Here is a 27,820-nt window from a genome sequence, read left to right as displayed (position 1 = left end):
CGGCGGCCGCGCGCTCAGTCCCGCTCCCACCTTCCCTCCCGGCCGGGGCTCCTCCCGCGGACGGCGAGCGCAGCCGCGGGCACGGACTGGGCTGCTGGCCGTGGCGCCTTCTCGCGGTCCCGCAGTGAGTCCAGCTGGGAGCAGTCGCCGCGCCGGGCCGACCGGGCCGGATCTGTGTGTGCGCAGCGGGCGGGGACGGCGCTGGGCTCCGGGGCCCCATCTGGGATCCTCGGGACCTGGTGAGTGGTTGCCAACCCCTGTCTGTCTGTCTGTCTGTCGGACCGTGACTGCTTCCGAACTGGGCTTGGAAGCGAATGGGGAGCGGGGATACGGAGGGAGGGCATCGCCTTCCCAGCTGGTGTCAGGGTGCGCGCAGGGGGCCGGGCAGCACCCACCAGGTTGTACCATTCGGCCATTCGTGCCCACCACTTTTCAGGGTGGAGCTGCGTGCCTACACCGCACCCTCTCTGTGGACAGAGCCATTTCTGGGCACATGTAGCATTTTTCCATCTGAGAAAGAGCCACACATGGCTGCCGCGCCCCTCCGTTGGCGGATTGGCACCCGGCAGAACTGCACACGGGCGCACCCATCTGCGAGGAGGCAGTACCCGCGCGAAGTCTTCTCCACTGAGATGAGAGACCTGCAGATCTGGCAGATGATTTTTTTAAATGTGGTTTCTAAACAGCTGATGCGTTTCGATGTTGGTTTTTTTTCGTTTTTTTTTTTTTTCTCTTCTAATCTATCTCCTTGAAACTAAGAATCTTGACACGGGCAAGTATCAGCCACGTGAGGATGAATGGATCTGGCCAGTCATTTTCCTCTTAAGAATTATGATACTCCACCCCCCTCTCGACTTGGGGAGGCATGTGTTTCATCTTATAAATAGAAAGTAGCATATTTTTTGGCAGGACCTCCTTTATACTGTACAGTCTAGGAGAGGTCAGTTTAAAAATAAATATGCACTTGAATGTTACATTACGGAGAGCCAGGCTGTGGCTGAGAGGAGCCACATAGACAGCAGCATCAAAGCCGGGAGCGCAGCTGTGTTGAAAGGAGTAAAAGCCCCAGAGTGCAGCCCGGGCTGACAGTCAAGTAATTACATTTTGTTTATAAAAAAAGTGCATGAATTAAAATGAGGGTGGGAATAGCAATGGCAAGGCTGGGTTGCAACAGTTTTGATGTATTTGGGGGAGTGGGGGTTATAGGGGTACGGGAGAGGGAGTCCCTGGGAAGAGGGAGGAATCTGGTGAATGTGTTAAGAGAGAACACAAGGATTCCTTCCCCCAAGCCTTTAGGCCTTTCAATATCTGAACAGTTTCTCTGGAGTGCTGTCTTTAAACAGCAGAAAAATTGGCCAGGGAGAGGATGTCTGTATTTGAACAGCAAAGTCAGCTTCCAGGATTTCCCCTTAATATGAAAGAAAGACAAAAGGCTCACCAGGAAGCTGGCCAGCAAACAGTTAATAGAACATTACCTGATATCCCAAAAGGTATCCCTGAGATGACTTAAAAGAATCATACACCATTCTAACTTCTGCCACTTTCTCCTTCTGGATCGTTGCAGAGGTCTCTTTGATACTCTCAGCAATTTTTACAAACTCTTAATAACAATTGTGAATCAGAACCGATGGCCGGGGTTTGGGTATTGCATTTTTGTTAGCAGTTAAAAGCAGGCAGCACAGGGTAGCCATGCAGCACAAACTCCTCAACATTTCAACATCCAGAGTGACTTGGGGGCCCTTGTGAAATGTTCAGCACGGTCACATGTAAAATAGAGGGCCAAGACATTGTATGTATTCAAGGAATGGTTGAAATTTCTCCATGAAATCTCCCAGAGCATGTAGATTTCTCAATAGGCCTCACCCATTGACTGAATGCTCAGTATCAGCCTTTGGGCACCCAGATAAGGACCCTAGAGGAGAATGTGGAAGCACTGGGTTGGGGATCCACAGCAGTTTCTGTTTTCCAGCGGTGTCGTCTGCTGCAGATTTACATGATGAATGCCATAAGTGGGAACCATGATACTGTGGCTGTAGCAGCAGCTACAGACATAGGGCAAGATGAATTCTCCCTTCCCTACAATCGGAGTGGTGAAACCCTGTTTTGTGTCTCAGTGGCATTTGGAAAGGCGGCGACAAGAGTAATAGTGCCCCCCCCCTTCTCCCCCCCCACCCTTGTGCCTTTTATTGTGAATTCAAATGTGGCGCAAGATGAGTAAGTACAAAGCCATAAAGATTACTGCCGAGTGTTCACATGAGCTCGCTTGCTCTATCTGCTCTCCAGCGTTTCCTTTCATGTGGCGTTTTGTTTTATGTCCAACATGTTCATGAGGGCTGCCCTCTTCCATGTATAAAACTGGTGGTATTCGACAGCGTTGGGGATCAAGTTGCTTTAACCAATGTCACCCAAAGATTTTTACCAGGCCATAAATTTTTCACGAGCTCTTTGCCCATTAGGGTTCCACTCGTAGCACTGATCCAGTAGGTGGAATTCTATTCAAAACCAAAAACGTTGCCAGGAAGACCGCTCTGATTTTTTTCCCCAATTGTTAAAATTCTTACTTTGAGTCTGATTTCATTTAGGCCCTGCCTCAGTTCTTTCTGGCCAGAATCCAACGGGCCTCTTTTTCTTTTCATTGATTGACTGAAAAAGAACGTCTGTTACTAATGCAGCGTATTTGCCAGAGAACAAGGGTAGCCTTTCGAAGCTACAGCTGGCCGCCCCACCCCCTTTAGCAAGCACTGTAGCCTCAGTCCTGATACACGCCCCTGGTCATGACTAGATGCAAAAGGTATGTCCCCTGATGGATCCTGTTCTGTGAGTCAGCGGCTCTTCTTAACCTCTACCAGCTTCGTGGTTTTTTTTGAACAAAATTTTATGAAGGAGGAACTGTTACTATCCCCATTTTACAGCTGTGAAAACTGAGGGCAAAGGCCAGTTATATAACTTGCCAATGTCACACAGTAAGAAACACCCAAGCATACGTGCATAATTTAACAACATGGTCTGTACATGTAGGAAGGGGCTTCAAAAGAAGTTCATGGGAAAATTCCCTTATCTTTTCAGTCCTTTTTCCTTGCACTCTTTGAAGCCCCCTCCTATAAGAGACTGATGGTACCTGAAAGTCAGCAGCTCTCTGGGAAAGAACCCACATTCAGAAGCCTGCCTGCCGGGGGCGGGGGGTCATGTGTCTTCTGCCTGAAGGCTTCATATTTGTCACAGGCAAGTGTCAGACTTGTGAGCAGGGATGAAGCTGGCCTTTTGCTTGTTATGAACTATGTGACTTTGGGCAAATTACTTGACCTGTTTGTTTCTCCCAGTTTATCCACTACAAAATAGGGATAGTATTATCGGGATTGATAATCAGATAACAAGCCTGTCCCAGAGCAGACTTAATAACTGTTGCCTGAGTTACAATCGTTGCCTAACACGGGGCCTGTCATTTGATATGCATAACTGCTCTTGGAGGTAGATGGTATTGTTTGTATCTACCAGGTGAGAACTCAAGTTCAGAAAGGATTAGTAACTTGGCCGCAGTCACACATCTAAGTAAGTAACAGAATCAGGGTGTGAATTAAGATCTTTTTGACCTTGTATTAAATGCCACACCACCACTTCTGGGCAAACTCAGGCAGGGATGGTGTTAAATCGGAATCTCTGGCTTTTGGCCTCTGGCAAGTAATTCATTTCTTCCCCACTGCTGTTGTGTCTATTCAGGGTCTTGGGATCCCACGGGTTTCCAAGGCTATAAATCTCAAAGCGAGCAGACTTTTCTGTTAGCAGCAGAGGGCTTGAACCCTTCCACCACCACGGCTCACAGGAACACCCACCGAAGGGTGATGATGAATTCCTTCCTTCCTTCTTCAAGGGAGATGGTGAACATTCCTGAGTGTGAGGCAACGGCCTTCCCCTGCAGTGGACCATGCGTCCACCTGCCCGAGTTAAAAGAACGGAGTCGTTATTCCAAACCATACGTTCAGACATTTCTGAGGTAAAAATGAGGTGCTCTGCAATGAGAAAATCCATGCCACAGCCAAGAACATGGAACTGCAGAGTCAGGTGAAGCGGGGACCTGGTGGGAACTCTCTTCTTGCCTCCAGAAGCCCTACAGCAGCGGTTCTCAACCTGTGGGTCGCGACATCTTTGGGGGTTGAAGGGCCCTTTCACAGGGGTCACCTACGACCATCGGAAAACACCTATATCCGGTGGTCTTAGGAACGGAGACACAGCTCCTCTATCCATAGCTCCAGGCGGTCTTCCCACATGCAGATACGCCTACATACCAGTACCCAGCATGAAGACTGTTAATCATGCCACACCATGCTGCAAGACAAGGGCTCATTTATTTGTCATTAGAAATAAATATTTCACAATATATAATTACATTATTTTTGTGATAATCACTATGTTTTCATTGTGTTCAATTTGTAACAATGATAATACATCCTGCCTATCAGATATTTACATGATGACTCATAACAGTAGCACAATTACAGTGATGAAGTAGCAACGAAAATAATTTTATGGTTGGGGGTCCCCACAACATGAGGAACTGTATGAAAGGGTCGCAGCTTTAGGGAGGTGGAGAACCACTGCCCTAGAGCGACAGGGGGTGCAAGCCCAGTAACCAAGTCGGGGGGCGGGGGTCATCACCTCCTTGAGACCAGGAGTTACACTGACAAATGAGACATGTTGCTGTGGACCTGACTCCTCACGGCCAATCCTCGAGCTTCAGAGGAGAGCCGCACTCCCTGGGGTGGTTTTGTTTACTGGACCCTGCATCCCCTGACTAGCCTTTAGGACAGTTAGTCAAGCATCGCCTGGGCCATTCAGGGACCTGTCCTTGCTTCCATGCCTGGCACTGGAAACCATGGCGACCCTGTGGCCGGCACTTTCAAGTTGTTGCTTTGTTTTCTCAAGCAGACCGCCAGGCCTTTCTTCAGGGTCTCTCGAGGTGGACTTGAATATCCAACCGTACACTTCGTAGCTGAGTCCATTCACTGCGTACGCCACCCAGAGACTCTGCCTGGGGGTTTCAAAGTGCTGACCTTTCAGTGAGCAGCCCAGTGAGTAACCAACCCCTGCCTTGCGCTCAGTATTTATTCAGTGCATATTTGGTAAGATTTTGCTCTGAGATGAGAAGTGTTTTTGCAAGCAAGTGGAGCAGGCCAATACTGGGCTCTTCCTTGGCGGAAGTCAGGGTCCCTTTCCAGTCCTGCTCATGTCCGAGCCCCGTGAGATAGGCTTCTGGTGGGAAAGATAGAGCGAGGAGACCTTTGAAGCCTACAGGGGGCCTCGGCTCACCAGAGCCTCTGCTCACCAGAGCGCCTCAAGCATCCCTGCCTTTGATGCTGTGAGGGTGTGGTGAGTTGTAGGTGTCTGCTCTGGGCACTGTGCTCAGACACAAGCAGGGGTTCCACAAAGGACCACCTGCAATTGCCCACCTTGCCTTGTCTCCAAGGGTAAGAGTATTGGGATTGTCTGATTCCATTTGGAATTCTCACTTTGCTGCCCCTCTCTTCTTAAAGGCTACAAAACCAGACAGCTCCGTGCAACCAGAATGGCTAATTCGAAGACCCAAATAGTTCTACAGCAATAGTCGAATGCATTTCTTTACTTTAAAAAAAAAAACAACCACCTTCCTGTTCTTGATATCCAAGGAGGCTTCAAAGAGTTTTTGAAATAATTCCATTTATCTTCCAGTTCCATTTTTCCAAGAACTTTTTAATGGCCCTTGCTATTTATTTCAGCAACGCCATGCTTCAGCAGAAATCAGAATGATGAACTGAGTTCAACATTAAGGTGTCAGTTGGTAAACTCTAGCCCTGTAATTTTAGAAATATGAATCGGCATTGATAGTAAAATGTGTACTATTTCTCAATAGCCAGCAAATGGTTTGCAGGCTTGATGAGTTTTCCTGGTAATTACTGATTGCTGAGGTCATGAGTCAGGGGCAGACTTCTCTAGACGCCCAAATCTGAAATAAAAATTTGATGAAAGACCCGTTTTCAATGAGTTATGTTCTAAGGTTTTACTTCCATATTTGGAAATGTTTCTGCTAGCCTCTTGGCCTCTGGTTCTTGGTTAGATGACATTGCGGAGATCACACACCTGTAGCTCCCTAATACATGCAGTGCTGCCTCGGTGCACAGTGAGTAACACCAGGAAAGCATTCTGTGGAAAACTCAAGTTTCTAGGCCAGACCTTCCAGAGCCTTTCATATGCCAGTGTGTACATGGATCTCCCCTGAGGATGTCTTAGAGAAACCACAGGCTGTACAGGAATAGAGCCACAGAACACACCAGAAAATGCGACAGACACCCGGTCGCTCTGCTGCTTGACCACGTTTGGAGAATTAAGACGTCGGAGGTGCTGCAGAAAGCATAGGTTCCGTTCCTAGCTCTCTCCCAGTGTGTGGCAGATGAGGCAGTTAATGCTAAATGATTGTAGAGAGTATCTAGCTGTCGAATCCAGGGAGCAGGGAGCAGAAGCACCACTTAGCAGTAAAACCCCAGGTTGGAAAACAGACCGTGGGACCTCTGGCCGAGCATCCTGAGCAAGCCTAGAAAGCCAGGGCATATCAAAGTCGGGCGATATTTGGACAGCTTACATGTTCGGGCATCCATCATGTTGTGGCAACATCCTAGAAGGTGGGATTTGTAGACATGTTAGGCTGCTAGTGGATTACTGCCGTGTGTTCATGGAAAGGTCTGTCTGGTCAAGTACGTTAGAATCATTTCGGCTCCACACACACATTGTTATACAAGGAGAGAGATGCTGCGCGGAGCATGCTTCGCTAGTTTGGAATGTCCAAGGGGCATCAAAAAGTTCAAGGGGACAGGGCCTTGAATCAGAAGGGACTTCCCCACACTTTTTAAAGCCCCTTCGTACTTGACTCATATTAGCTATTAGCTTTGAGCTCTCTTGGCCAAGGGTCAGTGCAGGCTTTCAAACACTGACGGTCAACACAGCAGGAGACAGGCTCTAAGCCTTGCCCGCCCATCATGAGGCAGAGCGCTGCCTTGCCCTGGGTGGCCGCCATGGTGTGTGGGGTTGGAGCGGCTAGCTCCTGTCTTCAGGCTACTGTCATCTTTTGTTCCTCTCTTTATTCTGAAGTAGGCCCAGGTGTTTGCCCCCTTCTCCAGATGTAGCCCTTTGCTGTTCTGTTGTCAGGTGCCATCTCTAGTTGGCTTCCATTCGTAGTCACCCTACCCACCGCAGACGCCACGCTGCCTAGTCCTGTGCTTCTAGGGGCCACTAACCACAAGATGGGCAGTTCCACACCACCAGCGACCCCAAGGAAGCTAAGACTATCTTCCTGTAAAGATTTATAGCCTCTGAAACCGACAGGGGTGGTTCAACCCTGGCTTATAAGGCTGCCGTGAGTTTGAATCCACTCTGTGACTATGAGTGAGTTGCAGTCACTAGGTCAGTCAATCTCCTTGAAGGTCATGTTTTTTTGTCGACATGCCCAAAGTAAGTAAGAGGCAGCCTTGCCTTCTAGGAAGCATGCGAATTACCTCATTCAAATGGCTGTTTATGGTTCTGGGTGGCTGTTTATTTAGACTGCCTATTCCCTGAGGATGGGGACTGAGCCGAGATTATTTTTGTTTGGTAAGCCTTCATGAAAAAGTGGCCCCTCTTATCGGAGCCAGACGCGAGGCATCCGCTCTCTTTTTGGGGTGGCACACTCTGCTCGCTTGTCTTCAAAGCTCGCTCCACTCACCCATTTCCGGTGCGTCCTGCTATAGTGGAAGGATGCCTCCCCCCCCCCGCCCCCCCCTTTGGTTCTGGTGGCCATCACTGGAACCTTCTCAGTCTTGGGTTACGCCCGCCCACGCTTCGTCATGCCAGAGGGCCAGTGTGTGCTGAGCCCATGTGCTACAGGAGAGTAAGGGCAGTGTCTCCTGGAGCCCGCCTTGGCCTCTCTCCTGAGCCACCATGAGTGTCTGACCACCTGGTCATGTGTGCATGTATTTACCATCTGCTGAATGTAAGCTCCTTGAATGTATTCTTGGTATAACCTCAATTCCCAGCATAGTGCCTGGCACTGAGTACGCCTTCCGCCTATATCCCTGGAATCAAAACATGAGTGACCAGCTGGGGACTGGGCACGTGATGGTGATCTTCCGGAAGCCTGTGTTCCATGAAGTGAAGCCTTTGAAGCCACATGCCTTACTTAGCACCGGATTTGAAACCAGTTTCTTGCTCTCGGATGAGTCCCCACCAGGGCCTTCTCACACAGACCGCCTTTCTTCCTCAGACGGGGAGTTGACATTTGGTACCTGAGCCCCTTGGGAACGCCTCAGACTAAATGCAAGTTTGGGTGTTCAATCGTGAGGGCTAAACGAAATGGGAAGGACCCTCCCTAGTCCTTTATTGGCTCTCTAGTTTCTCATCTCTCAACCCACTGCCATGAGCCAACCCACGAGGAAGAATAGAGCTGGCTCCATAGGGTTTGTGAAGCTGGAGATCTTTACAGACGCCAACAGCCTGGTCTTTCTCCCACAGAAGGGCTGGTGGGTCCAAACCACTTACCTTTCGGGGAGAAGCCCAGTGCCTCGTCCCCTCTGCCACCCGGGCCCCTTGGTTTCTTATGGCTCATGGGGTTTTGCTTTTTTTGTTGCAATAAGTGATAATAATTACAACTCTTTTTACTTACGGGCTCATTGGCCAAAGACTTGAAAAGGGAAACACTTATTACCAGCTCTATAAAGACCTGAGACCCAGAGGGCGCTTCCTGGCGGCAGGGATAAACTGAGAGCCAAGGTTATCTGGACAGACTTGATCTTTTACTTTACCCCAAACACGGAGCTTCTTGTTTCTCCTTATTCCCAGTGTTCCTGTTGATTTCACCCTGCCCTGACTGCTAGTCAGTTTATCAATAAGATTCTTTAGATACTTGCTTTAAGATCAAGGCCCAAATAAAGCGCCTCTCTCAGGGTGACCCTAAGCAACCCTGTCAGAAGACAAGTAACCTGAGGAGGGCTGAGTGGAAGTTTACTGTGCTCCTCCCACCACCAAGCCGAGGTTCTGCCTCCTCCCGCCCCCTTTTTACGAAGAAGCAGAATATCGCAGATGATCATTTATCCCATTGGTCTCCACACCTTTCCTCATACTAATAAAACAAAATGAAATTTAGATGCAATTAAATTTAAATGGATTGTGTTCCACCCCAATTTTTTTTTTGTCCCCAGAAGATAGGGTAGGTTATCAGAAAGTTTGGGGGAAGTTTAGGCTGTTTGCAGTGTTTTCTGTATTCAGACTACTATATAAACACGCCTATTATTATTTTATTTTATTTTTACATTTTATTAGGGGCTCATACAACTCTTATCACAATCCACACATATACATACATCAATTGTATAAAGCACATCCATACATTCTTTGTCCTAATCACTTTCAAAGCATTTGCTCTCCACTCAAGCCCTCTGCATCAGGTCCTCTTTTTTTCCCCCTCCCTCCCTGCTCCCCCCTCCCTCATGAGCCCTTGATAATCCACAGATTGTTATTTTGTTATATCTTGCCCTATCCAGAGTCTCCCTTCCCCCACTTCTCTGCCGTCCATCTCCCAGGGAGGAGGTCACATGTGAATCCTTATAATCAGTTTCCCCTTTCCAACCCACTCACCCTCCACTCTCCCAGCATCGCCCCTCACACCCCTGGTCCTGAAGGTATTGTCCACCTTGGATTCCCTGTGCCTCCAGCTCCCATATGCACCAGTGTACAACCTCTGCCATATCCAGCCCTGCAAGATAGAATTCGGATCATGGTAGTTGGGGGTAGGAAGCATCTAGGATCTGGGGGAAAGCTGTGTTCTTCATCGGTACTACCTTGTACCCTGACTGACTCATCTCCTCTCCTAAACCCCTCTATGAGGGGATCTCCAGTGGTTGACACTTGGGCCTTGGGTCTCCACTCTGCACTTCCCCCTTCATTCACTATGGTATATAAACATATACATATATATATATACTTTTTTTTTTTGCATGATGCCTTATACTTGGTCCCTTTGGCACCTCGTGATCGCACCGGCTGGTGTACTTCTTCCATGTGGGCTTTATTGCTTCTGAGCTAGATGGCCGCTTGTTCATCTTCAAGCCTTTAAGACCCCAGACACTATCTCTTTCGATAGCCTGGCACCATCAGCTTTCTTCGCCACATTTGCTTATGCACTCGTTTGTCTTCGGCGATCGTACCATGGAGGTGTGTAGCCAATGATATGATTTTTTGTTCTTTGATGCCTGATAACTGATCCCTTCGGGACCACGAAACATGCCTATTATTATTATGGATTAAGTGATTTCCCCTCCAAAAAATTGTGTGGAATTCATTCCCCTACACCTGTGAAAATGACCCTGCTTAGAAATACATTATTTTATTTGTTATGTTAATTCAGCCATAGAGCGAGAGGGAGAAGACACACAGAGGGAAAATAGACCATGTTAGGGCCCCTCTACGAGCACAGGGAAGCCCCAGGGCTGCCTCCAAGGAAGGACCCTCCTCTAGAGCCCAGTTCCAGACTTGGAGACAATACGTTTCTGTTCTTTAAAGCCAGGACCTACTTGTAGGTTCTGTTACAGCAGCTTTAGGGATCGAAGACACCGCTGCAAGAAATCATTAAAGCGGCACTGTTGTCTGACTGGTGACAGCTGACCATCATTTTCCAAACTCGGGAGTCTCATTTGCTCTCAAGGCTGGGCGAATGGAAGCTGAAGGCACCTACGTGTAAATGGGAAGTTAGCCTGTGCTCGGATCCCTCTCCCCCCAAAATCAACCAAACACACTCACTGTCATGGACTCGATTCTGACTTATGGTGGCCCTAGAAATGACAGGGTAGAACTGCCCAGGTGGGATTCTGAGCCTAACTCTTTCCAGGAGTGGAAAGCTTTGCCTTTCTCATGAAGAAAGGCTGGTGGTTCCAAACTACTGACCTTGCAGTTAGCTGCCCAACTCACAACCCACTTAGGCCACCAAGGCGCCCCTTCTGGTCCCACAGGTGCTAGGAATCTGTAGCCCCATCTGCAACTGTGTTTCTGATGGCTCCCCCAGACAGCATTTAAAGGGAAAGCAGAAGTGGCTCTTTTGGTCATTAGAGAGTCTGGGCAGGCTTGCAAGAGTTAAAGACAACAGAGCCAAACACTCTAATGAATCCAGTCCTTCAGTAGGGCTGAACTATAAGCAGATACTTGGGTAAACATGCAGGCTGAACAGGTGTAGGAGGGGAGTAGGTGAATACATACAGGGAACATAATCAGCGCAACTTCGTAGACATAACCAAACATCTTGAGGGCAACAGTCCCTGCGCCTACGGGATCAGAACCATAGTTGCGGCTTTAATTGGTGTCAGTTCACAAAGACAGTGTTTTATGTCTGTCTTTGGTGAGTGGCGAGTGGAGTATTAAAAGCTGTGAGAAGTCAGCTAAGGTGCAACTATTGGTCTTTGCCTCATCCAGAGGAGAGAAGAGTGACCAAAAAAATCAAGACAAGGAAACAATTAGGACCAAGCTCACACCAGTCTCCCACACCCTGAGAGCAGAAAAACTAGATGGTACCCAGCTAGTACTACCGATTGCTCTGAAAAGGATCGTCTTCGAAGGGACTGGATAGAGAGGTGTAGAGCTCAATCATAAGAGAGACCAGGACTTACTCTGGCCCTTGTTCACCCTTCAGGTCTGGAACTGACCTCTAGTTATATACATATATATATATATATATATATATATATAACTTAATATGTATAATGAAACGGTCCTTTTCTACAGAATGTCTATGGTAGCGCCTTGAGGTGCCCATATACATCTTGGACGAACCTGAGTCCCACTCGATCCACTTCCTTTTGAAAAGAAAGGTCAGGAGAGCAGGTTTATTGTGTCTCTGAGGTCCCCATCCTTAAGTTTGACTTAAATATAATTAGCACGTTTGCATTCTGGGAAATGTATTGTCACTTCTTTCGGGAGACCTGCCACTCTCTGTGACCTATTTGCACATTGCAGTCATGGGCAGAAGTCATTTTTCTTTCAAGCAGCAGGTCCACAATTCATGTCCTTAATCCTAAAGATCCGTATGAGCCTCTAGCATTACTGTGGCTTACATTGATGCGCTGCTACATTCTTACTCTGCATGGCTAGAGACGGTTTAAATGGCTTATAGGTGGGAAGAGAGCCCTTTGCCACATAAAAAGGCACCACAGTCCCTTGTTAAATGTTTTGATCTCCTTCCCACCCCATAAGAACAATAACAACAAGCAGCAAAAAACCCACTGCCATCAAATCACTGCTGACTCATAGCAGCCCTGTCTGGGACAGAACAGAACCACTTCCCTGAGCTTCTGAGACTATTACTGCTTATGGGAGTAGAAAGCCCCATCTTTTGTCTACGGAGCAGCTGGTGGCTTTGAACTGCAGACCTTTTGGATCTCAACCCAACGCTTAGTCACTGCAGCACCAAGGTTCCTTCCAATCCCCATCCCTACCCCACCCCAAACCCCCAGAAGTCATAGAGAGACTCCAACTTGAATTGTCATCAGGTGGATTTGAAGACGCAGTCTCCTTCAAGATCCCCCATTTACTCAACAAATGGTTATTGAGCATCTACTAGCGATAAGGTAAGCAGCCCAGGCGGCAGTGAGTGACACATTGGGCGGCATCTGAAGGGTCAGCCGTTTGAACCTACCAGCTGTTCCCCGGGAGAAAGATGAAGCTTTCTGCTCTCATTAAAGATTTACAGCCTTGGAAACCCACAGGAGCAGTTCTATTCTATCCTGTAAGACTCACGATGAGTCAGAACCGACTCAATGGCAATGAATTAATGAACAAGATAGAGGTCTTTTTTCTCAGGAGGCTGTGTAGTTGGTCTGTTTGGGCATGCCAAGGGATCCCTGGTGGCACAGTAGTTAAGCACTCGGCTGCTAACCAAAATGTTGGCAGTTTGAACCCACCATCCACTCCACAGGAGAACCATGTGGCAATCTGCTTCTGTAAAGATTTACCGCCTTGGAAACCCTGTGGGGTAGGGTAACATTGGGCTATGGGGCTGCTTTGAATTTAAAATGATTCCAGAGCAATCAGTTGGTGCTTTGGAGTTTAGGGGATCTTGGCAGACACCAAGCTTGAGTCAGACCTGAGAAGGCAGGGACCTGGTTGAACGGTTGCAACACCAACAGACAAGGGGGAGGCGAGGTAGCGGAAGCCTGTGCAAGGGTGTAAAAACAGTCATGGCCAAGGTTAGGAGGCCTTAGGGAACTAGCCAGAGATATTGTTGCAGGGATGGGACTAGGTTGCTAAAGCAATCTGCCTTATCTCCAATGGCTGCCTGCCATTGTAAGGTTCTGAGTGGGACAAGATTATCTGAGGCTGTAGATGACTCACTCAGGTAAGATAAAGTGTAGGGAGGAGCTGCAGACTGGAGGCAGAAGGAGTGGTGGGGAGGAGGAAAATGCCTTTGGAGAGAGCCCACGTGGGCCAGGGGCAAGAAGGAGCCAGTGAGGATGAATAGGAGGAGATGACACCGCCAGAAGGAAGAGGCAGGAGGATAGGATTTTATGGAGAATGAGGCAGGGGGAGGAAAGAATTCCCCTGGGGTCGTACTGAGTATGGCGGGCCTGGTGCCTCTCAAACTGTCCCTGTAGGACTTGTTAGACGCCATCAAGTCAGCTTTGACGTGTGTATAGCAGAGGGAAGCTGCCTGGTGGCCCTGCGCCAGCCTCACATCGTTCCTGGGTTTGAGCCCGTTGTTGCAGCCACTGTGTCCCGTCCATCTCCTTGAGAGCCTTCCTCTTTTTCACTGCCCTCTACTTCACCAAACACCCCCCTCTCCAGAGACAGGTCTCTCCTGGCAGCATGTTTAAAGTCTGTGAGATGCAGTCCCTCCTCCTGGCCTCTCTGGAGCAGTTTGGCTGTACTTTCCAAAGGACTAGAGTTCTGTTTTCCTTTCGGGTTACAAGGATTCAACTTGGCCACACACGAGTCTGACAACTCCAAACTCATCTACGACTTGTTGAGTAAAATGACTTGTCAGGAAAACGCCAAATGCCTTTAGGACAGCGATTCTCAACGACCCCTTTACAGGGGTCACTGATTCATAACAGTAGCAAAATGACCATGATAAAGTAGCAATGAAAATAATGTTATGGTTGGGGGGTCACCACCACACGAGGAACTGTATGAAAGGGTGGCGGCATGAGGAAGGTGGAGAACCACTGCTAAAGAAGGTTCTAAACGCGTCATTTCCATTTCAGCCTGGACTGGCCCTGGTCCATGGACCACACTGAGCAGTACTGGTCTAGACGCTACCCTCGTGTGGGCTTGCAGCTGCTGACTTAGAAGGTGTCATTAGTGGTGTAGCTGGAGCGCTGGGGAGGCTGTGTTTGCAGGGGGGTTTGCTGAGGGCTGTGGGATGGGCCGCATGATCCCTGCCCGTCCTCGTGCTCTCAGCTCGAACCCTGTAGCACAAGAGCAGCCATTCTGCCAAGTGAGAGTCCACACAACTGAGTGGTGGGGGTGCGAGCATTGAAGCTCTCGGAAACTAGCCTGATGTTTTCCCGTTCAAACCCACCCCGCTGCTCTTCTGGAGGAAGGAGTGACCATCTGCTTCTGCCAAGATGATAGCTGAGAGCTTTGGATGAGGTCATTCCCCTGTCATACAAGGTGGGACACAGCAAGGGCAAATCCACAAACACGGCAGGAGCTCGGGGGTGGGCAGAGTACAAACTCCAAAGTCTAGTTGTGCTGAGTACCAAGTCTAGTTGCAACTCATGAGTCAGTCCGCCAGACAAAGATGCGACTGTCTGCTCCTGCACGGGTTTACTGCCTCGGGAACTCTTACGGGGCATTCCCACGTGTCCCAGGGCCGCCATGAGCTGCAGTCAATGAGATGGCAGTGACTTCGTTCGGGAACAGCAGCTTCTCTGTGGTGGCAGACCACCCTGTGCATTTAACACCATCCCTGGCCTCTGCCCACTTCGTGCCCAGCAGCGCCACCAGCCTTAGTCACAGCCATCAACATGTCCCGAGACGTTGAACCACTGAGCCTTCGACATCAGATCAATGAATAGCTGTGGGTGTGCCCAGGACATTTTATTTACCAAACCAGGCAGCGCATCAGATCTGGCACACCGACGTTTGCAGACCGTTGAGCTGAGGGAAGACGCGAGGTCTCCAACAGGAGGCCCTGTGGCTGACCCAGCAGAAAGAGCAGACTCGTCAGCAGGACTCCTCGTTGGTGGCACTTTTCCTTATTCTTTGGAGTTTACCGCACTCCTGGAGAAGACAGGAAAATAACAACATTTAAGATATCAATGCCGCATGAATCCAGCCGTAAGCCTTGGAGTGCATGAGGTAAGTTAGACTTCCGCCAGGAAGGAAGTGACGCAAGCCCAGGTCGGGAGGATGTTGTGAGTGGTAAGACGCTGGGAGGACATTCCACGTAAGGGACACCGAGTTCTTAGTTTCAGAGAGTTGCCAGGGAAGTGAGGTGTCCGTCAGCTGCTGGGGAAGGCACCATTGTCCCAGGTGAGAGCAGTGAGGTTTTGTCTGACCCTGTGCTAGCGCTTCCTTTGGGAAAATAATTCACAGCGTTCACCGCGATTTTCTAAGCAGGATGTGTGCTTCTCTCCTTGAGGCTATGGATTTTCATGATGTTAAAATCATAGTCCTTTGCTTCTTTTGATGTTAAACCATGAAGTCAAATTCTTTTTTTTTTAAGTCAAATTCTTTTTGAGATTCTAATACAAACCCTACTCAGCCCAAGTAGGAAGATCTGGTGTCTAGAATTGAGTTCCTTCCTCTCCGACAGGTGAGTGGTGAGCTCCTGTGCCCTCCTGGGACCACAAAGCGCATCTTTGCTCCTTGGTGTTAGTAGGCATCAAGAGAGGGAGCCAGCGTTGGCACTCCCCTGTGTTTCAGTAGGCAGTGGTTGACTGGTGTCGGGCACAGATTGAAATTCCAGCTCTCCCACATTGGGATTGACCTGCTGCCTCAACGATGTGTTGTAAGCATTAAGTCAGAGTGCTTAACGTACCTAGTCACAGAAAGCACTCAGATGCCCATTCTTTCCACTTACTTCAATCCCGTCTCATTCGCATAACAGATAATGCCCTCCAAGATAGGTTATAACCACGAGTCTGAGGTTCGAAGTTACAGCGCATCTCCAAATTGGGACGAGGCGCTGCAGGAAGTCATCAGCTGCATTGCAGCATCGCTACGCCAGCTTTGGAGGGTCACTGTGAGTCAGAATCGGCTTCAGGACAGTGGAGGATGGTCAGGCCTGCTAGCTGGACCATTCGATGCTCCGACAACCCAGAATGATTTCTAACCCCAACCCGATGGAAAAGTTAGAGTACTTTCCATCACTCAAGGGGGAGAACAAAACTTCAACGCCCTGAAGTAGATCCCATGTCCTAGTGAGCCTGTGGGACTGAGTAGGACTAACCCGGTGGCTTTCCAAGGCTGGAAATCTTTACAGAAGCAAAAGCCTCATCTTTATGCTGCGGATCCATTAGTTAACCTAAGTGCATGGGCAGATTCACTGTATGGCTTCTGACCTGCCGATTCTCTCCCCTGACCAGAAAGCGTGAACAGGTACTTGTGACCAGTCCTGAAGCTGAGTCTCATGTAAATGAGCCAAACATCTTGAGCGTCTCAGCACCTCCTCCCCCAACTACCAGGGATCAGGGTGCACGTTTGATCCTCCCCAGGAACTCATGTTTATGGGGGGACGGCCATGATAGTCTCTCTTCCTAAGTGGTGACTTGGTACTGTGTGAAGTGACTGGTCTGTCGTCTTCCTTTGCTTCTAAGGAATCTTTGAGACGGGACAAGTAGATCACATAAATAAATGCGATGTAAGTAGTGTACGCAAGTGAACAGGGAGTCTCCCCGATGGTATTTGTGGGTCTCTGTGTACTTGGGGTTGTAAACGGAAAATAAAGGCCCCTGCTAGCTGACTCATAAAAGAAAAGTCCACTTGTAAATCACGGATGAAGCTGTGTGTCATAGACGTTCTGAGTGGGCTCATGAGACGCAGCCGGCTCCTCTTGGCGCAGCGTGTTGCTGACGGCGGGCTGCTGGGCTATGCTCCTGAGGCTGGCCGTGTGGCAGCATGTAGCTAGCTGCGTCCGCAGCTCAGACGGCGGGGAAAGAGGATACAAGGCTAAAAACTGAAAAGGCATTTTCTTCCCAAATGCGGGGAGGAAAATAGACTGGGAATATGAAAAGCATCCCTTCAGGATGCTCTTTCCTGTGTGCTCTCTGGTGGCATCTGTTTCTGTCCTGGACTGTCATCTAAGGTCTGTGTTGGGTGCTTAGTACTCTGGTTTGATCTTTTCTTATATTCTTTGTCTAACCTGGGGAATACTGCTCCCAAAATTGCAAGCTGGTTGGCAGGAGCACCTCTGTGACATCACTCTACTGTAGTGTTTCTGAAACCACAGGCTGGGGTGTCATATCTGTTAGAGTTGAGAGCGCTGTCGTCTTGAGAAACGTGCGATCCTGAGACTCCAGCAGTTTGGGACGAGGACCTAACTCATTCTTATTTGAATACAAGTAGTTTTCTGTGCCACAGTCCTTTCATGTGGCTGATGAAAATCACTGACTTGTCAAATATAGAAAGGGGATGGAGGCGTCTGCGCGTTCTGTCGGTGAAAGGGCATGGAGCTGGGAGGCATTGAGCAGTGGCTGTGGCCCTGAGGGAGGGCCTCTCCAGTGGGTCTGTGATGGCGGCCTCTCCCTGGGCTCTTGGGTTCTCCTAGTGGCCTCCACGGGATTTGGGGGACTCCTGGGTTCTTGGTTGTGGTGGCTAGAGAGTCCAGTTGGTACAGTAGCACTCGACAGCTAGCCTGCAGGCTCCAACTCCCTAGTGGTACTGCCGAAGAAAGGTCTGGCAGTCCTCCACCTTGTGCCCTCACCAAAAACAAAACAAAAAACACACTGTCATCAAGCCCATTCTGTCTCATAATGACCTTATTTAGGGTTTCCAACCTGTCATCTGTATGGGAGCAGACCGCCTCATCTTTCTCCCTCAGCACTGCGTGGTTTGAACCCACAGCCCAAGAACCCCTTATAGAACAGTTGTCCACATCAGATCACTGTGAGTCCAGTCAATGAAAGAACAACACATTCGCCTCTTTGAGGGCTTTATTGTGTGTGGGCTGGTGGGGGGGGGGGCGGTGGGATCTTCCCTGGAGAAGCCAAAAATCTATTTTCCCTGTGGTTGCCAAGGCCCTCTGGTTCCCTAGGGCCTTACAGAACAAGTTGTCTCCTCATCTATTGACACTCCAGGAGTTCCTTAGGTCCCTGAAGATCATGCCCCCTGAGTGTTCTTGAACCTGTGTAGTTCCTTAACTCCTTCTCGCTTATGTGACCAGGTTCCTTGGCTCCTGCTAGTTCCAGGGAGCCTTTATCCCTTCCAGCGTTCCGAGGTCTGGTCACTTGCTGCGGTGTTGTGAGGTTCCTCAGCCTCTCGCAGCGCAGGGGTTATTGCCTCTTCTTGCTGAGAGAGAAATTCTCCAAACCTGGCTGGGGGATGGGAGATGGTGGAGGGAGGCACTTAGGTGAGTCATCCTTACCTAAGGCTGCTGATCAAGGAGGACTCCAATATTTCTGTTCAGAGCCCAGGTGGAGCCGTGGTGCTGAGTGCACGCGGCAGGGGTGCACTGCGGCAAAGTGGAAAGTGATCGGGAGCTAGGTGCCCTGGGAGGATAGGACAGACGGCCAAGCCGGAGAGGGAAACCAGACACAAACTCCCTCCCGGAAAGCAAGAGAAAGGAAACACCCAGGAGGTCTCTCTGGGCAGCACTGCCCCCCCCCCCTTATCCCACCTATTTTTATACATACATGTTTCTAATTAACATTGTGCAACCTATTTTGCAGGATGCAAGGAATATTTTACTCTCACACTCCACTAGGAATTCAGCTAAGAATCATTAGTGGGCAAACCAAACATTCCTTTCTCAGAATAAATGGAATCGCTTCCTCCCGGCCCCCTGGTTCTCTTAGAGCCACGGGAGCTGGGTTTGCAGGGCGCCAGCTTTGTGGCCCCTCGTTTCCACCCTCCTTGTGCTGCGACCCTGTTAGGGGTTTGCAGTGTCTGCCGACAAAAAGAGAGACAAGGAGATAAAACAAAGAGGCTCTCTTTCCTCCGCTGAGCTATTCTTGCTGTGCATATTTCTGCTGTTGCCACTGTCATTTTTGCTTAAATCAGTCCCAGGTGAGCTATTAGAATTGCCAAGGAAAGGTCCCTGGGCCCTACAAACAGTACTGAATGACTAACTTAAAGCCTAGGATTTAACCCCCCAGTGGCACCTCGGAAGAAAGGCTTGGTGACCCGCTTCCTGGAGCTCCAGGAAACATGCTGGCCTTTTAACACCTGGAGTCCCCATGAGTCAGAATGGACTCAGTAGCTACAGGTTATGCCATGCCTGGCACTACTCAGTCTGTCTTAGGAACCCCTGGCTCCAGCTCTCTGGCACTTTGGAGCTTGGAGCCCTTTGAGTTCTGTCCCTGGTGCCTGTACACGGGAGCCCGTCCACGGCCGACTGGACTTGGTGGCCCACACTCCTGCCCATCAGCCACCTCTCTAGGGCTCCCCGGGCCCCCCTCGCTGAGGAGTCCAGCCCTTCTCTGGGTGAATCCCCCGCCCAGCGCCCAGGCACCGGTGACCATTGTCTCTGTCATCTAGAAGAAAAAGGGGTGCAAGAACGCAGAAAAGGATTGGTGGGCGAGTTCAGATTTCAGGTCAAGGAAGGGTTTTGAGAAAGGGCTATATATAGAACGTGTGGTTGGAGGAGTGTGCTGAGGTAACGGAGAGATAGCTTTAGCTGGAAGACAGGCCGGGGGGCAGGGAGAGTAGGGGGAGACAAACTGGGACACCGAGAGCCTAGTCCATATTATATGACAAAGGTTAGAGGCCAAGGGTAAGAGAGGCCAAGCGTGGGTCAGCACCCTGGAAGGGTCAGTGCCCGGGAGTTACATTGATGCCAGACTTGGGTGGGTGCAAGCAGATGGTCACTTGCAAGCCCAGGAGTGCTTCAGGCCAGCTCTCGTCTAGTCCTGCGCTCCTGGCCTGTAAGTCCCTCAGGTAGCCCTTCTCTCCCACGCCACCCTCCTGCAAGCACGGCTTGCTTCCTTCTGGGCACAGAGCAAAGCTGCTTGGGTGTCTCCCAGCTCAGGCTGTCCCCACTCAGCTACTGCCACCGTGGTTAGCCACCAGCAGCCAGACCTGGCCTTCTTTTAACCCCCCCTCCCTCCCCACCCCCAAAGCCAAACTCTGCCATCCACTCAATTCTAACTCTTAGCAACCCGTAAGACTGAGTAGAACTCGCCTCATGGGATTCTGAGGCTCTGCCTCTGCCTGAGGAAAAGCCTCACCTTTCTCCCGCAGAGCGGCTGGTGGTTGAGAACTGCGACTGTAGTTAACAGCGCCACTTGTAAACCCACCACGCCACCGGAGGCTCCTTAGTCCTCTCCCAAGGACTTCTTATGTCACACACTGCCGTCCTTCCCCGGCAGTGGCTTTTGCTCACACCTCCCCACACCGATGTTTGCACGCCAGTCATCTAGCTCACCCCCAGGAGCGCTGGCTCCGAGAAAGCGCAGCTTGTCCCTTATTGTGAGTTGCCTGCAAGGGGACTCAGACTCGTGGCGGCCCCAGGCAGGCAGAGGAGGGCTGCTCCAAAGACGGACAGACCTCTGTGAAGCAGACGGCCCAGTCCTCCACGGTGACTCTCAGTAGGCTCCAGCGGCCACCCTGAGTGAGGTGAACACACTGCACAGCACCTGCCCTCCTGGCTGTGTGTGTTGAGACCATCAGGCTGTCCCCCAGACCTCAGCTGGTCCCCACACTGTTCCCAGAGAAGCCTGGGGGGGAGGGGTGGGTGGCAGGGCCCTAGGCTGGAACCGTGCATTTTGCACTTACACAGAAGGAAGCGCTGATGTTTTAGCAAGGAGACTCAGCCTTTAAACTTATTATTGTTTTAAGAACCAAATTAGAACTAAAATTGTGTGTGGTGTGTGTGTGTGTGTGTGTGTGTGTGTGTGTGTGTGTGTGTGTGAAAGAGAGAGAAAGAGGGCACAAACCAGGCCCAAGTCACAGATCCCTTGACTAGGGTTTCCCATCTTCCCACTTAGAGTTGAATCTCTTGAAATCACAGTGTCTCTAATGCTCCTGATCTGAAATGGGCCACCGAACCCAGGGGCACTCTGTGTCCTTAGGCCGGCGGGGCACCTTACAGAGTGCAGCACACCCAGGGAGTGTTTTGACCCACTACCTTCCCAAACCCAAACTGGACCAAACTCACTGCCATTGAATCCATTCCAACCCAGAGTGCACCCACAGGACAGAGTAGACTGCCCTGTGCAGATTTATAGTCTCAGACACAGGACACGTGCACTTCCACCCTGCCTGACAGGCTCTGTGTTGGAATCCGCTTGATGGCCGTGAGTTTGCTGTGATTGTCTCCTGCAGAGTCCCGAGGGGGTTGAAACTGCTGTCCTTGCAGTTAGCAGCCATGCCAACCCACTACCTCGCCAGGCTCCTGTGACCCGGGCCCCGGCAGAGGCTGGAGAGAGAACAGGAGGGGCAGGAACTAGTTCTCTCGGGGGAAAGACAGGGCTGTCCAGGGACAGTGCCACTCGGTCCTGTGGAAGCACTGTGAGTCCGCATCCACTTGAAGGCAGGGAGCTTGGAGGGCTTTCTGGAACGAGTTCTCTTGGGCAGTGTTGAGATGAGCCCACTGCGCATGGGTACCCACCTCTTCCTGCTACCTTGGCCTCCTCGGTAAGTGGGGCTGGGGGTCCGTCCATCTCACTTCCTTCTCTGGCCTGGAGCATGCGCTTGCTGGCAGACTCTATTTGCAGATATATGCCCATTCACTCCCCATCCCCATCCCCCAGACAGTTGTCCCTATGACAGAGGGTGGGAGAGCAACATTCTTGTCCCCTGCCATTGGCAGTGACTTTAAAACTCCTGTGAAAGGGCAGACGGGGACAGCTCTCAGCTGCTGCAGGCAAATGTGCCTCTCGCTAAGTTACCATCGCACCCAGCCCTGGGGTATTTTTTGCAAGCTGTGGAGCAGAGGGGCAGAGAGCAGCGCATTAGGGGATCCCGCAGCGGGACCGGTGTCAGCTGATGCAACTGCAAAGGATTCTTTGCAACTGATAAAGGCATGGACCTGTGTGCACCAAGAGTTGATCATTCCAACATAAAGGCCTCCATTTCCAACATCTTCTAGCTCTTCTCTAATCTTAGGATGTAATATACATGGGTTGGGGCGTACGGCGGGGGGCCGAGTGCTGTGTACACATTTCCACAAACTTGGTGATGGGGAAACAATACCCGTTAGTTATCCTTTAGCTGGGTGATTTGCTCAGAGTCTGCTCAGGCCGTAATCTAAGTGTCAGCCAGGGCTGCAATGGATCTTACCGGAAGCCTGACCGGGGACACTTCTGGGCTCCTGGAGGGTGACCTGCACAGGCTCCCTCAGACACGCGTGCTTGCTGCTTCATAGCCATCGATGGGGAGTCTCGACGGTCGGCCGAGCTAGAAGCCTTCTGTCATGTAGCCTAATCCGGGAAGCGAGCTCCCACACCTTCACACATGTTTATTCGTTTGAAGTAAGTCAAGAGTCCATAAAGGCGTTCGCACCAGGAGCCAGAGACCTCAGCAGCCGTCCTACCACAGCGAGGGGTAAAAGAAGCAGTTTGTTCTTTTTTCCCTCCATCTCAGGCCACCAGATCCTGGGCTCAGCATCCCCCACAATGTTTACTCCTGTCCCAGCTTCGTCACTGACTGGCTGTACACTAGTAGGAAGGGTGGGTTTGTAGTGTGAGTGTGTGTTGGGGTATGGGGGGGCCAATTATTACTGAGTTGAGTTCCTTCCTCTGTAAGAACTCCTTTCATAGGGGGAACCAATCGCAATGATTGACACATAACCATACACCCCTCTACAGGGGGAAGAACAACAGAACACATGGGGGAAGGGAGACAGCGGTCGGTGTGAGAGATGAAAATAATGACAATGTATAATCTTATCAGGGGGGTCATGAGGGAAGGGAGGGGGGAGAGAAAAAGGAGCTGATACCAACCGCTCAATAGAAAGTAAATGTCTAGAAGAGGATGAGGACAACACATGTACAAACATGCCTGGTTCAATTGATGTATGGGTTGTGATAAGAGTTGTAGGAGCCCCAATAAAATGATTAAGAAAAATAAAACATGAACACCTTTAACTAGGACTGTGTGGGAAATACCATCCCCACACCGTCATGTTAGCTCTGAGAGTAGAACTGCCCAACAGGTTCTCGGTGGATGGCTTTTCAAAAGCACATCGCCAGGCCTTTCTTCCAAGGCACCTTTGGGTGGAATCAGTCCAGTTCCAAGCATGTTGATTGCTTCCACCATCCTGTCGCTGCGTACATGGTATTTCCAGCCCGTTCCCTGAGAAAAGCCAAACCAAACCCGTTGCCATCAGGTCAAATCCAACTCACAGTGAACCTACAGAACAGAACGGCACTGCCCGGGAGGCTGCCAAGGCTGAGAGCTCTCCTGAAGCGAGCTGCCTCATCTTCCTCCCACAGAGCTGCTGGGGTCCAGCTGCCAGCCCTTAGGGTGAGTGAGAGAGCACCACGGCCCTTCCTTTCTTTACTGGACGGGGAGTTAATGGCATGAACTTCATTTGCCTGTAGAACTTGGCCAGAAAGTACTATCAGTCTTGCTAGGGGAATGTCCACAGTAAACAAACAAACAAACAACACTTTGAAACCAACCTTGTTAGATGGGAAGAAGCCAGGAGCCCCCTGTGCTTATGGGCTTCACAAGGTAACTGGTTTTCATGTTGGATGAAAGGGTGTGTACAGAAAGCTGTGTCTGTAGCCATGTTTAAGTGGTGATGGTGTCATAGGTTTGGGCTTTTAAGTTATTTTTTGCCCCCTCCCACCCCAAGTCGGCCTACAGAGGAGCCCTGGGGGCATCGAGGCTGTGCGTTGGGCTGCTAACCTCAGCAGTTGGAAACCAGCAGCCGCTCTAAGAGAGAAAGATGAGGCTTTCTACTCCCGCAGTGATTGAGAGCAGTGGTTCTCAACCTTCCTAATGCACAACCCTTTCATACAGCTCCTCCTATGGTGGTGCCCCCCAACCATAAAATTATTTTCGTTGCTCCTTCATCGCTGTCATTTTGCTACTGTGATGAATTGGGCAGCCCTAGTGGAAGGGTCATTTGACACCCCCCCCCCATGGGTCACAACCCACAAGTTGAGAACCGCTGCTTTAGAGCCTCAGCAAGCCCTCCAGGGCAGTTCTTCCTGTCTTACGGGGTTTGCGATGAGTGGGCATCCTGCCCTCGCAGGGCGGGTGGGTTAGAGGAAGGGCTAAGACGTGTGGGCCTTTGTTAAGGTGCTCTCCTCTGCATAGTGGAGGGAGGAGACGTCAGGGACAGCTCAGCGGTGGGTGGGAACCGAACCGCCCAGTTTGCAGAGGCTTCTGTGAAGAGGTAGGACTCTGGAACCCCCAAAGGAGCCGTGGTGGCAGAGTGGGTGAAACCCTCTACCCAAAGGTCAGCAGTTCAAGGGCACAGGCTATGGAAAAGCATCGAGAAAGTTCAGTCAAAGTCACAGCCTAGGCACCAACCCACCTCAGTCATGTCAGAATCGACCCAGTCACACAAGACAGCCGCGATCCCTGCAAAGCCCGCAGTGTGTAACCCGCTCTGCTTTGTTCCTCCAGGTCCCGTGGTGTGGAAAGGACTAGATGGTGTGAGCAGCTGAGCAGCTCCCGTGGACACCCCACCTGGCTCCCAGGTCTCCTGGGCCGCGCCCCATCTGAGAGCCTCCTCTTAAGCTGCTTGGGGAAAGTGATGTGACTGCTTCTTGCCAAAAGGACGTTGGGGCGTGCACAGCCTCTGGAGGGAAGGGGACCCCGCTCTGTTTTACAAAATAGACCTTTGCAACTTCCAAAATGCCGGCCAAGACCCCGATTTACCTGAAAGCTGCCAATAACAAGAAAGGAAAGAAATTCAAACTGAGGGACATTCTGTCCCCCGACATGATCAGCCCTCCCCTCGGAGACTTCCGCCACACCATCCACATCGGCAAGGAGGGCCAGCACGATGTCTTTGGGGACATTTCCTTTCTCCAAGGCAACTATGAGCTGTTACCTGGAAACCAGGAGAAAGCCCGCCTGGGCCAGTGCCCGGGGCATAATGAGTTCTTCAGGGCCAACAGCACCTCTGACTCCATGTTCCCCGAAACACCCTCCCCCGTGCTCAAAAACGCCATCTCCCTCCCCACCATCGGAGGGTCCCAAGCACTCATGCTGCCCTTGCTGTCGCAGGTGACATTCAACTGCAAACAGGAGTCCTTCGGCCCAGCCAAGCTGCCCGGGCTCCGCTGCGAGCCTGTGGTGGAGGAAAAGCCGCCACCGCAGCCAAGAAGCCTGCTGGCAAACAGGAGCACCCACCAGGCAGACGCCTCCTGGGGCTCCAGCGGGTCCGCCTCGCAGTCGAGTCAGGGCAGGGACAGCCACTCGTCCAGCCTCTCGGAACAGTATCCCGACTGGCCGGCCGAGGACCTGTTTGACCAGCCTGCCCAGGGCGAGCTGCTCAAGGCCAAGGCAACATCAGAGGAGTCCCTCTCGGATCTGACCGGCTCCCTCCTCTCCCTGCAGCTCGACCTGGGGCCCTCACTCTTGGATGAAGTGCTAAACGTCATGGACAAAAACAAGTGACAGGACCCCTGCCCTGGTCCCCGGAGGTGAAACATGAGCCAAACCGAGCCCCCGTCGGAGAGGAGCGCGTCAAGGGCTGGATTTGCAGTCAGGCGTACCATGGGTTTCCTAAGATGACGTCCCTGCGAGATATTTTTGTACCTATTGTTTGCAACACGTTTAAAGCAGCCACAATAAAAACCTGCCCTGGGGAAAAGAGGAAATGAGTCCGTGTGTCAGAGCCCGTTTGGGGCGGGCACTGCTGATGGTCAACTCTCGTTTCTGTGCAGACAGACAGAGCCTGGCTTGGCCGGGATTGGCACTTGTTAAGAAGGGCCAGGCGAGCCATGGGAAGGAGCCTGGCAGGACTCTGGCATTTTCTGAGCAAGAGGAAGTCAAGATTATTTAACACTCAAGCCTTTTTTTTTCTAGACGCTTTTGTATATTATCTCGTTTGGGCTCACCAGAGCGAATTCTCCAGTATTAAAATCTTTCCCCTTTTTCACATTTGAATAATGTTAATTAAGGGTTTGGGGAAGTTTCTTGTAGCTCTTATATATTCCCTATATATTATATCTATATCGCCAAATGTTGACTGTCAGCTATGTGTTGGTGAGACACAAAGCCAAGTATTCCTGTAACTAAGTTATTTTTAAAGTTAAAATATATTTTTATGTGCCTTCGGCTTACTCTCGCAGAGTCTACGTTTTATAGCCGCAGCATCAGATGTCACTTGCCCTGTCTGCATTACGAGCAGTGTGCGCATGTGTTTGGAAAAGTGTGCCCCTGCTCGGCATCTTTCTTTTCTTTTCTTTGGATTCACCTGTTGTATTTCTGTCAGCCCTGAACTGTAAAGTGTGAAGGCACAGGCTATTCACGATGCTTCTGCCGAGACCGTGGGCCTCACCACATGATGTATATGGCGAGATGGTGTCTCAGTGCAGTACATACTTGCATTACATAGGTACTTCATGCAACACAATAAAGAGTAAACATTAAAATGAATGTTGCTTATTTATACCCAGGAATGTAAGGGAAATTTTTTTTCTTTTAAGCCTGAGGCTAGAAAATTTGCTTCTCCAAAGTGTGCATGAGGTTTTCAAACCAGGTGAAACATGATTTCCACCCACTCCATAACTCCAGTTCCTGAAAGTGTGGTCCCCTAGTGTGGAGGGGAAATGGTCACACGAGGTGGGAGGTTTTATAGAGTCAACCCTGCTGCCAATCTCTCTGACAAGGTTCATTTCTGTGAGTCGGCTTCCTTCAGTCACACCGCACAGTAAACACTAACCCAGGTGCCCTCTGTGGAGGCCACTGTTTCCCTGAGCTCAGCCCTTAGAAGCCCTTCGAGGGCCGTAGAAAGCATGGGAAAAAAACAAAACAACAGCAAAAACAGTTGCCACCAAGGTCTTGTCAGAGTAGTGCACCATGGGGTTTTATGTGTGTGGGGTCTTTTTAGGACATAGATCACCAGCCCCTCCTTCTAAGGCGCCTCTGGGTGGCTTGAACACCCCCCCACCCCCACCATTTAGTTAGCAGGTGAATGCATTAACCATTTTTTTTATGCCACCCAGGCACTCCTGTGAGCACTTGCCCTCTGCTGTCTTCCCCCTCAAGGACGATGCGGAGGATGTTGGTTAAGAAAACAGGAACAGGAAGTGTACAGGCTGGTTCTTTTCCCTTTGTCAACCACCCGCATGCTCCCCAACCGGGGACAAACACTGGCACACAATAACCACCAGCTCTGGTCTTTCAGCGTTGATTTCTTCTCGAAATGTATCCCTGAAAGGTCCTCACCGTTAACTTTGGTTCTCACCACATTTGGACCTGTGACAGTTCTCTATCACCTTAGCATCCAAAGTAAATTTTGAAGGGCAGGTGAAATGCAGCGAGGGTGACCAACCAGTTAGAAGTGTTTCCTCTGAGCGCTGAGTTGCTCCCTGTAATTTCCCATGATTGTCCTGTCTTCGTCTGCCCCACCACACCCGGGTCACAGTTCATGTTTCTAAGCAGATTTCCTCAGCCGCTTCTGTCTTCTGACTGTGGCTGCCTTCATGTCGCTCATCATGTTCAGCTCTTCTTTCAACACCTTTCTCGACCTTTATTATTGACCCTATTACAT

At 50.4% G+C, this 27,820-nt stretch overlaps 1 protein-coding gene across 2 annotated transcripts; it reads left to right on the top strand.

The window, feature by feature from the left end:
- The first annotated feature begins 4 nt into the window (after positions 1-4).
- CDC42EP3 (CDC42 effector protein 3) lies at positions 5-26,699 on the top strand. 2 transcript variants are annotated; one of them, XM_075535303.1, is made up of 2 exons: positions 5-239; positions 24,721-26,699. In XM_075535303.1, the coding sequence occupies exon 2, from the start codon at positions 24,952-24,954 to the stop codon at positions 25,717-25,719; it is 768 nt and encodes a 255-aa protein (XP_075391418.1). In that variant the 5' UTR covers positions 5-239; positions 24,721-24,951; the 3' UTR covers positions 25,720-26,699. The 2 variants fall into 2 exon arrangements, with proteins under 2 accessions (XP_075391418.1, XP_075391419.1); XM_075535304.1 differs by lacking the exon at positions 5-239 and adding an exon at positions 23,471-23,607.
- Positions 26,700-27,820: the final 1,121 nt, after the last annotated feature.

This window comes from Tenrec ecaudatus, chromosome 17 (assembly GCF_050624435.1).
Source record: "Tenrec ecaudatus isolate mTenEca1 chromosome 17, mTenEca1.hap1, whole genome shotgun sequence".
NCBI classification, from domain to species: Eukaryota; Metazoa; Chordata; class Mammalia; order Afrosoricida; family Tenrecidae; genus Tenrec; species Tenrec ecaudatus.
The sequence above is the reverse complement of the archived record's forward strand: the minus strand, read 5'-3'. Positions and strand labels throughout refer to the sequence as shown.